The sequence below is a fragment of the Rutidosis leptorrhynchoides genome, chromosome 2 (genome assembly GCF_046630445.1).
Source record: "Rutidosis leptorrhynchoides isolate AG116_Rl617_1_P2 chromosome 2, CSIRO_AGI_Rlap_v1, whole genome shotgun sequence".
In the NCBI taxonomy this organism is placed as follows: Eukaryota; Viridiplantae; Streptophyta; class Magnoliopsida; order Asterales; family Asteraceae; genus Rutidosis; species Rutidosis leptorrhynchoides.
The window spans coordinates 527,237,216-527,253,296 of record NC_092334.1 but is presented as its reverse complement, the minus strand read 5'-3'; the positions used below and the strand labels follow the sequence as shown (position 1 = coordinate 527,253,296).

The 16,081-nt window shown below is 35.4% G+C and overlaps 1 protein-coding gene across 1 annotated transcript; it reads right to left on the bottom strand.

The window, feature by feature from the left end:
* Positions 1 to 1,833: 1,833 nt before the first annotated feature.
* LOC139892930 (uncharacterized) lies at positions 1,834 to 2,907 on the bottom strand. The gene has a single exon (XM_071876060.1). It carries the CDS (start codon positions 2,792 to 2,794, stop codon positions 1,997 to 1,999), a length of 798 nt encoding a protein of 265 aa, XP_071732161.1. The 5' UTR covers positions 2,795 to 2,907; the 3' UTR covers positions 1,834 to 1,996.
* Positions 2,908 to 16,081: the final 13,174 nt, after the last annotated feature.

The following is a 16,081-nucleotide window of genomic DNA, read 5'->3' as shown; positions in this document are numbered from 1 at the left end:
GTCAAATTGGGATTCAATCGGATTAGACTTTTTATACATATAAATAATAAATAATATAAATAATAATGTTCAAAATTATATGCTTAAATATAGAAGAAAGTTATAAACATAAACTTAAACAAGCATAAACTATAACATACTAGTCTAGATACATTCATAAATTAAAAATTTCAAATTTAAATTCAAATCAAAATGTTGACGAACTTTAATTTTGACCGACTAAATCCGACTTTGACCAACTACATTCGGATTTGATCCATTGACCAACGTTGACTGATTAATTAAATGGAATTTGGAAAATCTAATCATCCTGCTTGCTACAAGAATTAATCGGGGATTAACAATGACTTTTACAACAGTGAACTAAGCCTCGAGAACAAGCTGACCTCTCGCAAGTACGTCAAGATTTTACTTTTTGTTACTAATACTTCAATATTACTTACAAAATAGGCCTGCAGAAAGACGGCTTTCAAATTCACACAGCGGGTGGTTAAAGGTTTCACAAAAGCAAAAACTCTCCAAAAAAAAGTCACAGTGATTGCTTTTATGGAATAATATAATGGTGGCAATCTCTTTTTTATTCAACACAGCAACCCATAAAAGACAAGTGCTTAATCTAATACTACTAGATAGTAATGCAAGCAAATATCCAATGATACCCAGTGTGCATTTGCAGAGAAACATACATGTGACAATTTCGAACCAGTCTGCTTATGGATGTATGCATTTCAGTTAAAAGAAGTAAATGAAGGATGAATTTCTTTGATTGAGAATCTTAGAAGATTACATAATCCCTGTGAAATATATATCCATAAGAACGGATCAAGTCGCTATAATAGTTCAAAGTTACCCTAGGTCTATTTTAAGAGCATAGATGCTCTTATTGTGCATTTATTCAACATCTTAAATTCCAACTCAACCCAGCCCAGTATGTTCCAAAAAATGACGTGTTTCAACCCAAACCTGTTTTGACACGTTACCAATCCCCATCCATCTTGCTACCTTTGAAAACGCGTTAAACATCCAAAACATCCCCTTTACTCTCTATATTCTTGTGCATTTTTGCAGTCTTTAATATTTCTGTATGTGAAACCTATGACTACTTGATCTAAAATAATCCTAGAAGAGGTGGCATTTCTTTTTTAATAAAAGAAGTCCTTGCAACTAATAACATCCTTCTCAATGTAAATTCAACGTAGAAACAAGAACCCAATTCTCTACGGTTATATATTGTTCCTTCCATTGGCATAAGACTCGTTTATTTCAGGTTGACACTATGATCATAAATATTAGGTAGAGTAGATCTAGGGCCATGACCTTAGTCGCTGAATCGATAATAAGCATATAAAAATAACAATTGTGCAGAAAGACGGGTTTATGTTTGTACGAAAATGAAAAGATGAACATATAAGTTGATAGCGGGACCAATCTGTTTTGTAAACACATCTGGGAGGCCAGTTCAAAGTTCTACTCTTTTTGCCCTATTTCACATCTGAGACCTAACTAACAATATAGACACAAAGATCATTGTTTATGGTATTTAAAGTTCACTCATTTTCAGGCAAATGGTATCTTATCGTATCGATTTTCATATGTTCCATGTGGATATTTATCTTCTAAATCAGAGGAAAACCTTAACGACCTGAAACCAAACCCTTTAGCTACACTTGTTAACATTATTATCATCCTTATCATCCTAACAACTAATAGCACCAAACAGAACAATACACATTCATAAACCATGCACCAAAAAAATACTTAGTAACAAATATTGAATTATCAATATAAGATTATATTATTCATTAAAAATAAGAGAACACAAAAAAGACCAACAATTTATTTGAGTATTGTGCTATTGTATAACAATCATATCCATTAAACATGAAGTTTGAATCTTTTTTAACCCAACAAAACCTTCAATCATTCCCTACTATAAACAAAACATCTAAACTGAAAAGTAAAATAAAAGAACCAAAACTTCAAACTCACCTTTATTTCAAGATGAAACAGTATCAGAATCAACCCATTTCCAAAAATGCTTCTTACAAGAAACAGCTAATTCACAATTTTCCTCCAAATTCTGGTACTCATTTTCTTCTTCACTAATGAACTCACAATCAGGCAACCCATCAACAAATGCATCCACACTATGCAAAACATAACAAGCAGGCAACCCCGGATACGAAACCGATACCTTTTCTTCGACTTTACTCGAATACGAATTCGGTACAATCTTCACAATTTCATCAAATTTAGCATCTTTTTCACTACCCTTGATTATAACTGACCCTAATTCTTCCTTTACTGCCCTAAAAACACAATCTTGAACAGTCTCATTTGGCTTCATTTTCTCAGATAACGGTCTAAACCGATTTCTAACGACACCGTTTGATAATTCTTGATGGGTTTCAATCAAGATTCGATTTTTATCATTTCTAACACGAACTACGACAACTTCAACTGTACGGATAGGTGGGGTTGAGTCAGCAAGTGATATTTCGCCTTCATTGAGTTCAAGCCATAAGTTATGGATGTTTTTGGTTCCGGGTCGGGTACCCCATGTGGAAAACGAGTCGGATGGGAGACGGGTTTGAAGCCAATCGGAGAGGGATTGTGGGGTGGCGAATTGGTGCTTGGTGGAAGTGGTTGTTTTGGTGGTGGTTAAGGGCATAATTGGGAATTTGATGAAACGACGTCGTGGGTTGAAATTGGGTGAGAAATTGAAGAGGGAAAAGATGAAATCGGAAATAGGGTTTTGTTGGGTTTTGGTGAGTGATGATGGTAGTTGAGACATATGGTGGTTAGTTGGTTGATGACGGTGTACGGATCGCCGGATAGTTGGATATGGTCATTTGCAGTTGGTTATAGTGGTGGTGAAAAAGAGGAAAAGATAAACAAGGAACTGGAAGTACGAATATATGAATGGTGTAACTAAAATATAAAAAAGAATATCAAATTAAAATTTTAATTAAAATTAAAATATAAAATAAAATAATACATAATACTCGGTACTTGATAAGTGAATAAATAATACGGAGTATATATTTAAAAACAAATATATGATTTAGCTAACGGAGGCCCTTAGTTGTCACTAAGGTGTTCACGTCAGGAATTGAGAATTTCAAGCAGCTATGAATTTGTTCTAAGAAAGCGATCTTTCACGTCATGAATCAAAAATTTTGTACTACGCATAAAAAAATAACACTCCAATTTATCTATTTATTTACTTACATTATACTCCCTCAGTCTCAAAATAACTTACCCACTTTGATTTTTTGAGTCTTTCTTTTACAACTTTGACTAAAAATATATTTTCTTGGGCTATATAATATTTGTTGATAGTTATACCAATGAAAAGACATTTAAAAACTGAATTCATTCATATAAATTTTATCAAATACTAAATGGTATAAATAAAAATATTTAAAGTCAAAATTTAAGAAGAAAGACTTTGAAAAGTCAAATGGGACAGTTATTCTGGGACGGAGGGAGTATTTAACTATTAAAAACAAGGTATTTTAACTTCTATTGATAATTTTTTATTTGATTTAACTAAATATATTGAAGAAAATAACATTTTTTTTTTGAAAGGCAAGAAATTTATTATAGAAAAAAAGAACGCAATACAACTAGCCAGAAGCTAGCAAATACAACGAAACACAAGCAAGACACACATACGAAAGCAAAAACGAACTAACGAACCCCGCGACAAAAGTAGGCTAACATCACGACCAAAAAGACCACACATACGAAAGCAAAAACCAACTTAACGATCCCCACGACAAAAGAAGGATAACATCACGGCCAAAAAGACCATTAGCACAAATAGAAGCTCAAAATAAAGCCTACAATGAGTCCGACCCCGAGTCCGAATCCGAGTCCGAGCCCAAATCCGAGTCCGAGCCCAAATCCGAGTCCGAGTCCGAGCATGAGCATGAGCATGAACAACCATCCACATCCGATTGTTTCATAAAATTATTGAGAATAACTATATCAATCCACGTTTGTTTCACACGACATGTTTTCCGTTTCCATTGTTTTCTTTCTAGAACGAAATTAATAAAATGGTGTTTAATTAGAGACATGAAAATTCGTTTCTTGCGTCGAAATCTATTCACCACGCTGGGCCCCTCTCGAGTAACACCAATCTGAACATTCATCTCCGGAGAAACTTCATCAACATTAGAATCAAAAGGCCTCGAATTAACCAAACACTCCTCTATAATAGTCACAGTAGGCCCAAATGAATTGGATTGCCGGATGTTTTCATGAATAAGAACATGATGTTTTTCACCAGGTCCCACTAAAATATCATCATCATTATTAGTAAGCCCATCCATTTTTTCACACGCCACTTTTGAATATTTAAAATGTTTGCCACCGTTTGAATCACTTTCTTCACGGGGACCCACTTTATCATTTGAATCACTCAACTTTTGACCTTTCTCTATCTTTGGTTCCACACCAGAAAACATGTTTGGAGCAGGATCCATGACCGGAGAAACTGATGGAATAGAGCACTGATCCGTGCTCTTATATTCTGCATCAAAACTATTCTCTGGAAGACTATGATCTTTATTGGATCTCAAAAGAACTTCTGTAGTTGCACCGACAACATGAGACTTAACCGGAAACACATCACCTTCTCCGATATCCGTTGCCGGAGAAATAACTGTCGAGTTAGCATGTGACTTTATATTGTTTGCATCATCACAGGTTTCTTTAATTCCACCAGAAAAATACGATTCTTTACCCGACGAACCAATATCCTCGACATCAAACGTCTTTTTGTTCGCTTCAACCAAAGACCAAGAAAACCTTTCGTTATTATAGCTAAACACCAGGTTGTGATTACTCACAGATTTAGGGAGGTTAAACTCGAAACATTTACCGCCGACCTTTATTTCAATAAGATTATTAACCGAAAACGGAAGATGTAGTGACCCGAACTTTTCCATGTTTAGATATATTTAATGAAATTGATATTTACATGATTAAGTGTTTTCAACATGTTAAGCAATCAAACTTGTTAAGACTTGATTAATTGAAATAGGTTTCATATACACAATTGACCACCCAAGTTGACCGGCGATTCACGAACGTTAAAACTTGTAAAAACTATATGATGACATATATATGGATATATATAGTTAACATGATATTATGATAAGTATGTGAAATGTCCCGTTCTTATTGATTAAAAACGTTCCATATTAATTGATTTCGTTGCGAGGTTTTGACCTCTATATAAGACGTTTTTCAAAGACTGCATTCATTTTTAAAACAAACCATAACCTTTATTTCATAAATAAAGGTTTAGAAAGCTTTACGTAGATTATCAGATAATGATAATCTAAAATATCCTGTTTACACACGACCATTACATAATGGTTTACAATACAAATATGTTACATCGAAATCAGTTTCTTGAATGCAGTTTTTACACAATATCATACAAACATGGACTCCAAATCTTGTCCTTATTTTAGTATGCAACAGCGGAAGCTCTTAATATTCTCCTGAGAATAAACATGCTTTAAACGTCAACAAAAATGTTGGTGAGTTATAGGTTTAACCTATATATATCAAATCGTAACAATAGACCACAAGATTTCATATTTCAATACACATCCCATACATAGAGATAAAAATCATTCATATGGTGAACACCTGGTAACCGACAATAACAAGATGCATATATAAGAATATCCCCATCATTCCGGGACACCCTTCGGATATGATATAAATTTCGAAGTACTAAAGCATCCGGTACTTTGGATGGGGTTTGTTAGGCCCAATAGATCTATCTTTAGGATTCGCGTCAATTAGGGTGTCTGTTCCCTAATTCTTAGATTACCAGACTTAATAAAAAGGGGCATATTCGATTTCGATAATTCAACCATAGAATGTAGTTTCACGTACTTGTGTCTATTTTGTAAATCATTTATAAAACCTGCATGTATTCTCATCCCAAAAATATTAGATTTTAAAAGTGGGACTATAACTCACTTTCACAGATTTTTACTTCGTCGGGAAGTAAGACTTGGCCACTGTTGATTCACGAACCTATAACAATATATACATATATATTAAAGTATGTTCAAAATATATTTACAACACTTTTAATATATTTTGATGTTTTAAGTTTATTAAGTCAGCTGTCTTCGTTAGTAACCTATAACTAGTTGTCCACAGTTAGATGTACAGAAATAAATCGATAAATATTATCTTGAATCAATCCACGACCCAGTGTATACGTATCTCAGTATTGATCACAACTCAAACTATATATATTTTGGAATCAACCTCAACCCTGTATAGCTAACTCCAACATTCACATATAGAGTGTCTATGGTTGTTCCGAAATATATATAGATGTGTCGACATGATAGGTCGAAACATTGTATACGTGTCTATGGTATCTCAAGATTACATAATATACAATACAAGTTGATTAAGTTATGGTTGGAATAGATTTGTTACCAATTTTCACGTAGCTAAAATGAGAAAAATTATCCAATCTTGTTTTACCCATAACTTCTTCATTTTAAATCCGTTTTGAGTGAATCAAATTGCTATGATTTCATATTGAACTCTATTTTATGAATCTAAACAGAAAAAGTATAGGTTTATAGTCGGAAAAATAAGTTACAAGTCGTTTTTGTAAAGGTAGTCATTTCAGTCGAAAGAACGACGTCTAGATGACCATTTTAGAAAACATACTTCCACTTTGAGTTTAACCATAATTTTTGGATATAGTTTCATGTTCATAATAAAAATCATTTTCTCAGAATAACAACTTTTAAATCAAAGTTTATCATAGTTTTTAATTAACTAACCCAAAACAGCCCGCGGTGTTACTACGACGGCGTAAATCCGGTTTTACGGTGTTTTTCGTGTTTCCAGGTTTTAAATCATTAAGTTAGCATATCATATAGATATAGAACATGTGTTTAGTTGATTTTAAAAGTCAAGTTAGAAGGATTAACTTTTGTTTGCGAACAAGTTTAGAATTAACTAAACTATGTTCTAGTGATTACAAGTTTAAACCTTCGAATAAGATAGCTTTATATGTATGAATCGAATGATGTTATGAACATCATTACTACCTTAATTTCCTTGGATAAACCTACTGGAAAAGAGAAAAATGGATCTAGCTTCAATGGATCCTTGGATGGCTCGAAGTTCTTGAAGCAGAATCATGACACGAAAACAAGTTCAAGTAAGATCATCACTTGAAATAAGATTGTTATAGTTATAGAAATTGAACCAAAGTTTGAATATGATTATTACCTTGTATTAGAATGATAACCTACTGTAAGAAACAAAGATTTCTTGAGGTTGGATGATCACCTTACAAGATTGGAAGTGAGCTAGCAAACTTGAAAGTATTCTTGATTTTATGAAACTAGAACTTTTGGAATTTATGAAGAACACTTAGAACTTGAAGATAGAACTTGAGAGAGATCAATTAGATGAAGAAAATTGAAGAATGAAAGTGTTTGTAGGTGTTTTTGGTCGTTGGTGTATGGATTAGATATAAAGGATATGTAATTTTGTTTTCATGTAAATAAGTCATGAATGATTACTCATATTTTTGTAATTTTATGAGATATTTCATGCTAGTTGCCAAATGATGGTTCCCACATGTGTTAGGTGACTCACATGGGCTGCTAAGAGCTGATCATTGGAGTGTATATACCAATAGTACATACATCTAAAAGCTGTGTATTGTACGAGTACGAATACGGGTGCATACGAGTAGAATTGTTGATGAAACTGAACGAGGATGTAATTGTAAGCATTTTTGTTAAGTAGAAGTATTTTGATAAGTGTATTGAAGTCTTTCAAAAGTGTATAAATACATATTAAAACACTACATGTATATACATTTTAACTGAGTCGTTAAGTCATCGTTAGTCGTTACATGTAAGTGTTGTTTTGAAACCTTTAGGTTAACGATCTTGTTAAATGTTGTTAACCCAATGTTTATAATATCAAATGAGATTTTAAATTATTATATTATCATGATATTATCATGTATGAATATCTCTTAATATGATATATATACATTAAATGTCTTTACAACGATAATCGTTACATATATGTCTCGTTTCAAAATCATTAAGTTAGTAGTCTTGTTTTTTACATATGTAGTTCATTGTTAATATACTTAATGATATGTTTACTTATCATAATATCATGTTAACTATATATATAACCATATATATGTCATCATATAGTTTTTACAAGTTTTAACGTTCGTGAATCACAGGTCAACTTGGGTGGTCAATTGTCTATATGAAACATATTTCAATTAATCAAGTCTTAACAAGTTTGATTGCTTAACATGTTGGAAACATTTAATCATGTAAATATCAATCTCAATTAATATATATAAACATGGAAAAGTTCGGGTCACTACAGTACCTTCCCGTTAAATAAATTTCGTCCCGAAATTTTAAGCTGTTGAAGGTGTTGACGAATCTTCTGGAAATAGATGTGGGTATTTCTTCTTCATCTGATCTTCACACTCCCAGGTGAACTCGGGTCCTCTACGAGCATTCCATCGAACCTTAACAATTGGTATCTTGTTTTGATTAAGTCTTTTAACCTCACGATCCATTATTTCGACGGCTTCTTCGATGAATTGAAGTTTTTCGTTGATTTGGATTTCATCTAATGGAATAGTGAGATCTTCTTTAGCAAAACATTTCTTCAAATTTGAGACGTGGAAAGTGTTATGTACAGCCGCGAGTTGTTGAGGTAACTCAAGTCGGTAAGCTACTGGTCCGACACGATCAATAATCTTGAATGGTCCAATATACCTTGGATTTAATTTCCCTCGTTTACCAAATCGAACAACGCCTTTCCAATGTGCAACTTTAAGCATGACCATCTCTCCAATTTCAAATTCTATATCTTTTCTTTTAATGTCAGCGTAGCTCTTTTGTCGACTTTGGGCGGTTTTCAACCGTTGTTGAATTTGGATGATCTTCTCAGTAGTTTCTTGTATAATTTCCGGACCCGTAATCTGTCTTTCCCCCACTTCACTCCAAAAAATCGGAGACCTGCACTTTCTACCATAAAGTGCTTCAAACGGCGCCATCTCAATGCTTGAATGGTAGCTGTTGTTGTAGGAAAATTCTGCTATCGGTAGATGTCGATCCCAACTGTTTTCCGAAATCAATAACACATGCTCATAGCATGTCTTCAAGCGTTTGTATCGTCCTTTCGCTCTGCCCATCAGTTTGAGGATGATAGGCAGTACTCATGTCTAGACGAGTTCCTAATGCTTGCTGTAATGTCTGCCAGAATCTTGAAATAAATCTGCCATCCCTATCAGAGATAATAGAGATTGGTATTCCATGTCTGGAGACGACTTCCTTCAAATACAGTCGTGCTAACTTCTCCATCTTGTCATCTTCTCTTATTGACAGGAAGTGTGCTGATTTGGTGAGACGATCAACTATTACCCAAATAGTATCAAAACCACTTGCAGTCCTTGGCAATTTAGTGATGAAATCCATGGTAATGTTTTCCCATTTCCATTCCGGGATTTCGGGTTGTTGAAGTAGACCTGATGGTTTCTGGTGCTCAGCTTTGACCTTAGAACACGTCAAACATTCTCCTACGTATTTAGCAACATCGGCTTTCATACCCGGCCACCAAAAATGTTTCTTGAGATCCTTGTACATCTTCCCCGTTCCAGGATGTATTGAGTATCTGGTTTTATGAGCTTCTCTAAGTACCATTTCTCTCATATCTCCAAATTTTGGTACCCAAATCCTTTCAGCCCTATACCGGGTTCCGTCTTCCCGAATATTAAGATGCTTCTCCGATCCTTTGGGTATTTCATCCTTTAAATTTCCCTCTTTTAAAACTCCTTGTTGCGCCTCCTTTATTTGAGTAGTAAGGTTATTATGAATCATTATATTCATAGATTTTACTCGAATGGGTTCTCTGTCCTTCCTGCTCAAGGCATCGGATACCACATTTGCCTTCCCCGGGTGGTAACGAATCTCAAAGTCGTAATCATTCAATAATTCAATCCACCTACGCTGCCTCATATTCAGTTGTTTCTGATTAAATATGTGTTGAAGACTTTTGTGGTCGGTATATATAATACTTTTGACCCCATATAAGTAGTGCCTCCAAGTCTTTAATGCAAAAACAACCGCGCCTAATTCCAAATCATGCGTCGTATAATTTTGTTCGTGAATCTTCAATTGTCTAGACGCATAAGCAATCACCTTCGTTCGTTGCATTAATACACAACCGAGACCTTGCTTTGATGCGTCACAATAAATCACAAAATCATCATTCCCTTCAGGCAATGACAATATAGGTGCCGTAGTTAGCTTTTTCTTCAATAACTGAAACGCTTTCTCTTGTTCATCATTCCATTCAAATTTCTTCCCTTTATGCGTTAATGCAGTCAAGGGTTTTGCTATTCTGGAAAAGTCTTGGATGAACCTTCTGTAGTAACCAGCTAGTCCTAAAAACTGGCGTATGTGTTTCGGAGTTTTCGGGGTTTCCCACTTTTCAACAGTTTCTATCTTTGCCGGATCCACCTTAATACCTTCTTTGTTCACTATGTGACCGAGGAATTGAACTTCTTCCAACCAAAATGCACACTTTGAAAACTTAGCGTACAATTCTTCCTTCCTCAATACTTCTAACACCTTTCTCAAATGTTCACCGTGTTCTTGGTCATTCTTTGAGTAAATAAGTATGTCATCAATGAAAACAATGACAAACTTGTCAAGGTATGGTCCACACACTCGGTTCATAAGGTCCATGAACACAGCTGGTGCATTAGTTAAACCAAACGGCATGACCATAAACTCGTAATGACCGTAACGTGTTCTGAAAGCAGTCTTTGGAATATCATCTTCTTTCACCCGCATTTGATGATACCCGGAACGTAAGTCAATCTTTGAATAAACAGACGAGCCTTGTAGTTGATCAAATAAGTCGTCGATTCTCGGTAGTGGGTAGCGGTTCTTGATGGTAAGTTTGTTCAACTCTCGGTAGTCGATACACAACCTGAATGTACCATCTTTCTTCTTGACAAACAAAACAGGAGCTCCCCACGGTGATGTGCTTGGTCGAATGAAACCACGCTCTAAAAGTTCTTGTAATTGGCTTTGCAGTTCCTTCATCTCGCTGGGTGCGAGTCTGTAAGGAGCACGAGCTATTGGTGCAGCTCCTGGTACAAGATCTATTTGAAATTCAACGGATCGATGTGGGGGTAATCCCGGTAATTCTTTCGGAAATACATCGGGAAATTCTTTTGCAATGGGAACATCATTGATGCTCTTTTCTTCAGTTTGTACTTTCTCGACGTGTGCTAGAACAGCATAGCAACCTTTTCTTATTAGTTTTTGTGCCTTCAAATTACTAATAAGATGTAGCTTCGTGTTGCCCTTTTCTCCGTACACCATTAAGGGTTTTCCTTTTTCTCGTATAATGCGAATTGCATTTTTGTAACAAACGATCTCCGCTTTCACTTCTTTCAACCAGTCCATACCGATTATCACATCAAAACTCCCTAACTCTACTGGTATCAAATCAATCTTAAATGTTTCGCTAACCAGTTTAATTTCTCGATTTCGACATATATTATCTGCTGAAATTAATTTACCATTTGCTAATTCGAGTAAAAATTTACTATCCAAAGGCGTCAATGGACAACTTAATTTAGCACAAAAATCTCTACTCATATAGCTTCTATCCGCACCCGAATCAAATAAAACGTAAGCAGATTTATTGTCAATAAGAAACGTACCCGTAACAAGCTCCGGGTCTTCCTGTGCCTCTACCGCATTAATATTGAAAACTCTTCCACGGCCTTGTCCATTCGTGTTCTCCTGGTTCGGGCAATTTCTAATAATGTGGCCTGGTTTTCCACATTTATAACAAACTACATTGGCATAACTTGCTCCGACACTACTTGCTCCGCCATTACTCGTTCCGACACCATTTGTTCCTTTCGTTCTATTAACCCCTGGTCCGTAGACCTCACACTTCGCCGCGCTATGACCATTTCTTTTACACTTGTTGCAAAATTTGGTGCAGAACCCCGAGTGATTCTTTTCACACCTTTGGCATAGCTGCTTCTGATTGTTGTTGTTGTTGCGGTTATTGTTGTTGTTGGGATGATTGTTGTAGTTGCTGTTGTTGTTGTTGTTGTTGTTGTTGTTGTTGTTGGGCCGTTTGTTGTAGTTGCGATTGATGTTGCGATTGTTGGGATAATTGTTGCGATTATTGTTGTAATTGCTGTTGTTGTTGTATTGGTGATTCTTATCACCATTTTCCTCCCACTTTCTTTTGACTTGCTTCACATTGGCCTCTTCAGCAGTCTGTTCTTTAATTCTTTCTTCAATCTGGTTCACTAGTTTGTGAGCCATTCTACATGCCTGTTGTATGGAGGCGGGCTCGTGTGAACTTATATCTTCTTGGATTCTTTCCGGTAATCCTTTCACAAACGCGTCGATTTTCTCTTCCTCATCTTCGAATGCTCCCGGACACAATAGGCACAATTCTGTGAATCGCCTTTCGTACGTGGTAATATCAAATCCTTGGGTTCGTAACCCTCTAAGTTCTGTCTTGAGCTTATTGACCTCGGTTCTGGGACGTTACTTCTCGTTCATCAAGTGCTTGAATGCTGACCACGGTAGTGCGTACGCATCGTCTTGTCCCACTTGCTCTAGATAGGTATTCCACCATGTTAACGCAGAACCTGTGAAGGTATGCGTAGCGTACTTCACTTTGTCCTCTTCAGTACACTTACTTATGGCAAACACCGATTCAACCTTCTCGGTCCACCGTTTCAATCCGATCGGTCCTTCAGTTCCATCAAATTCCAAAGGTTTGCAGGCAGTGAATTCTTTGTAGGTGCATCCTACACGATTTCCTGTACTGCTAGATCCAAGGTTATTGTTGGTATGTAGCGCAGCCTGTACTGCGGCTATGTTTGAAGCTAGAAAAGTACGGAATTCCTCTTCATTCATATTCACGGTGTGTCGAGTAGTCGGTGCCATTTCCTTCAAAATAGTTAAATGGAACAAGTTAATCATACAGAATATTAAGAGTAGTTAATAGTATTTCGTAGCATAATATGAACTCATTTATAAAAGCTTTTTCTTCATATTAGCGTTTTATAAGTTTAAATTCGGGTAGTACCTACCCGTTAAGTTCATACTTAGTAGCTAATATACAATTCAACTACTACAATTCTATATGAAAAACTGATTGTAATAATATTTCGCGTTCAAAGTTTTATACAATATTTTACAAACTTACAATACCGCTTATTTTACATAAAGCATGAAATATAGCACACAATAACTTTGATACAAGATAGTTGTGAAGACAATTCTAGCTAGTACACAAGTCGTTCGGCAAAGGCAATAAAGACACGTAATTCATACGTCCAGAAACAAGTCATGCATTCTGGTTTTACTAGGACTACTTCCCATCCTTGGTCTTGTGCAACATAACCGTTATGGCCGTTGATAAGACAGCGTGTTGTAACATCATCAAAGGGACGAGGGTTACGTAATGTCCAACAGTCCCGTAATAATCTAAAAACCTCATTTCTTACCCCAATTACCGACTCCGTCACTTGTGGAAACGTTTTGTTTAATAGTTGTAGCCCGATGTTCTTGTTCTCACTTTGGTGAGAAGCGAACATTACTAATCCGTAAGCATAACATGCTTCTTTATGTTGCATGTTAGCCGCTTTTTCTAAATCACGAAGTCCAATATTCGGATATATTGAGTCAAAATAATTTCTTAACCCGTTGCGTAAAATAGCATTTGGGTTCCCCGCAATATATGCGTCAAAGTAAACACATCGTAACTTATGGGTTTCCCAATGTGATATCCCCCATCTTTCAAACGAAAGTCTCTTATAAACCAAGACATTCTTGGAACGTTCTTCGAATGTCTTACAAACTGATCTCGCCTTAAATAGTTGTGCCGAAGAATTCTGGCCGACTCTAGACAAGATTTCATCAATCATGTCTCCGGGTAGGTCTCTTAAAATATTGGGTTGTCTATCCATTTTGTGTTTTTAAACTGTAAAATAGACAAGAGTTAGTTTCATAAAAAAAATACTTATTAATACAAGCAATTTTTACATATATCATAAAGCATAAGAACACTATATTACATATATTACACCACACGAATACAACTATCTTATTCCGACTCGCTCGTTTCTTCTTCTTCGGTTTTGGTTCGTTTTGCCAAGTTTCTAGGGATATATGATGTTCCCCTAATACGAGCCGTCGTTGTCCACATTGGTTTAGAAAAACCTGGTGGTTTAGAGGTTCCCGGGTCATTGTTACAACTTAAGGACTTCGGGGGTTGACGATACATATAAAGTTCATCGGGGTTGGAATTAGATTTCTCTATTTTTATGCCCTTTCCCTTATTATTTTCTTTTGCCTTTTTAAATTCAGTTGGGGTAATTTCTATAACATCATCGGAATTCTCGTCGGAATCCGATTCATCGGAGAATTGGTAATCCTCCCAATATTTTGCTTCCTTGGCGGAAACACCATTGACCATAATTAACTTTGGTCGGTTGGTTGAGGATTTTCTTTTACTTAACCGTTTTATTATTTCCCCCACCGGTTCTATTTCTTCATCCGGTTCCGATTCTTCTTCCGGTTCCGATTCTTCTTCCGGTTCCGACTCTTCTTCCGGTTCCTCTTCGGGAACTTGTGAATCAGTCCACAAATCATTCCAATTTACATTTGACTCTTCATTATTATTAGGTGAGTCAATGGGACTTGTTCTAGAGGTAGACATCTATCACATAATATCAAACACGTTAAGAGATTAATATATCACATAATATTCATATGTTAAAAATATATAGTTTCCAACAAAATGTTAAGCAATCATTTTTAAAGAAAACACGGTCGAAGTCCAGACTCACTAATGCATCCTAACAAACTCGATAAGACACACTAATGCAAATTTTCTGGTTCTCTAAGACCAACGCTCGGATACCAACTGAAATGTCCCGTTCTTATTGATTAAAAACGTTCCATATTAATTGATTTCGTTGCGAGGTTTTGACCTCTATATGAGACGTTTTTCAAAGACTGCATTCATTTTTAAAACAAACCATAACCTTAATTTCATAAATAAAGGTTTAGAAAGCTTTACGTAGATTATCAGATAATGATAATCTAAAATATCCTGTTTACACACGACCATTACATAATGGTTTACAATACAAATATGTTACATCGAAATCAGTTTCTTGAATGCAGTTTTTACACAATATCATACAAACATGGACTCCAAATCTTGTCCTTATTTTAGTATGCAACAGCGGAAGCTCTTAATATTCTCCTGAGAATAAACATGCTTTAAACGTCAACAAAAATGTTGGTGAGTTATAGGTTTAACCTATATATATCAAATCGTAACAATAGACCACAAGATTTCATATTTCAATACACATCCCATACATAGAGATAAAAATCATTCATATGGTGAACACCTGGTAACCGACAATAACAAGATGCATATATAAGAATATCCCCATCATTCCGGGACACCCTTCGGATATGATATAAATTTCGAAGTACTAAAGCATCCGGTACTTTGGATGGGGTTTGTTAGGCCCAATAGATCTATCTTTAGGATTCGCGTCAATTAGGGTGTCTGTTCCCTAATTCTTAGATTACCAGACTTAATAAAAAGGGGCATATTCGATTTCGATAATTCAACCATAGAATGTAGTTTCACGTACTTGTGTCTATTTTGTAAATCATTTATAAAACCTGCATGTATTCTCATCCCAAAAATATTAGATTTTAAAAGTGGGACTATAACTCACTTTCACAGATTTTTACTTCGTCGGGAAGTAAGACTTGGCCACTGTTGATTCACGAACCTATAACAATATATACATATATATTAAAGTATGTTCAAAATATATTTACAACACTTTTAATATATTTTGATGTTTTAAGTTTATTAAGTCAGCTGTCCTCGTTAGTAACCTATAACTAGTTGTCCACAGTTAGATGTACAGAAATAAATCGATAAATAT

Bases quoted from the DNA above. Each gene is read 5' to 3' on its own strand.
- LOC139892930 (XM_071876060.1), bottom strand. From the start codon at position 2,794: ATGTCTCAACTACCATCATCACTCACCAAAACCCAACAAAACCCTATT.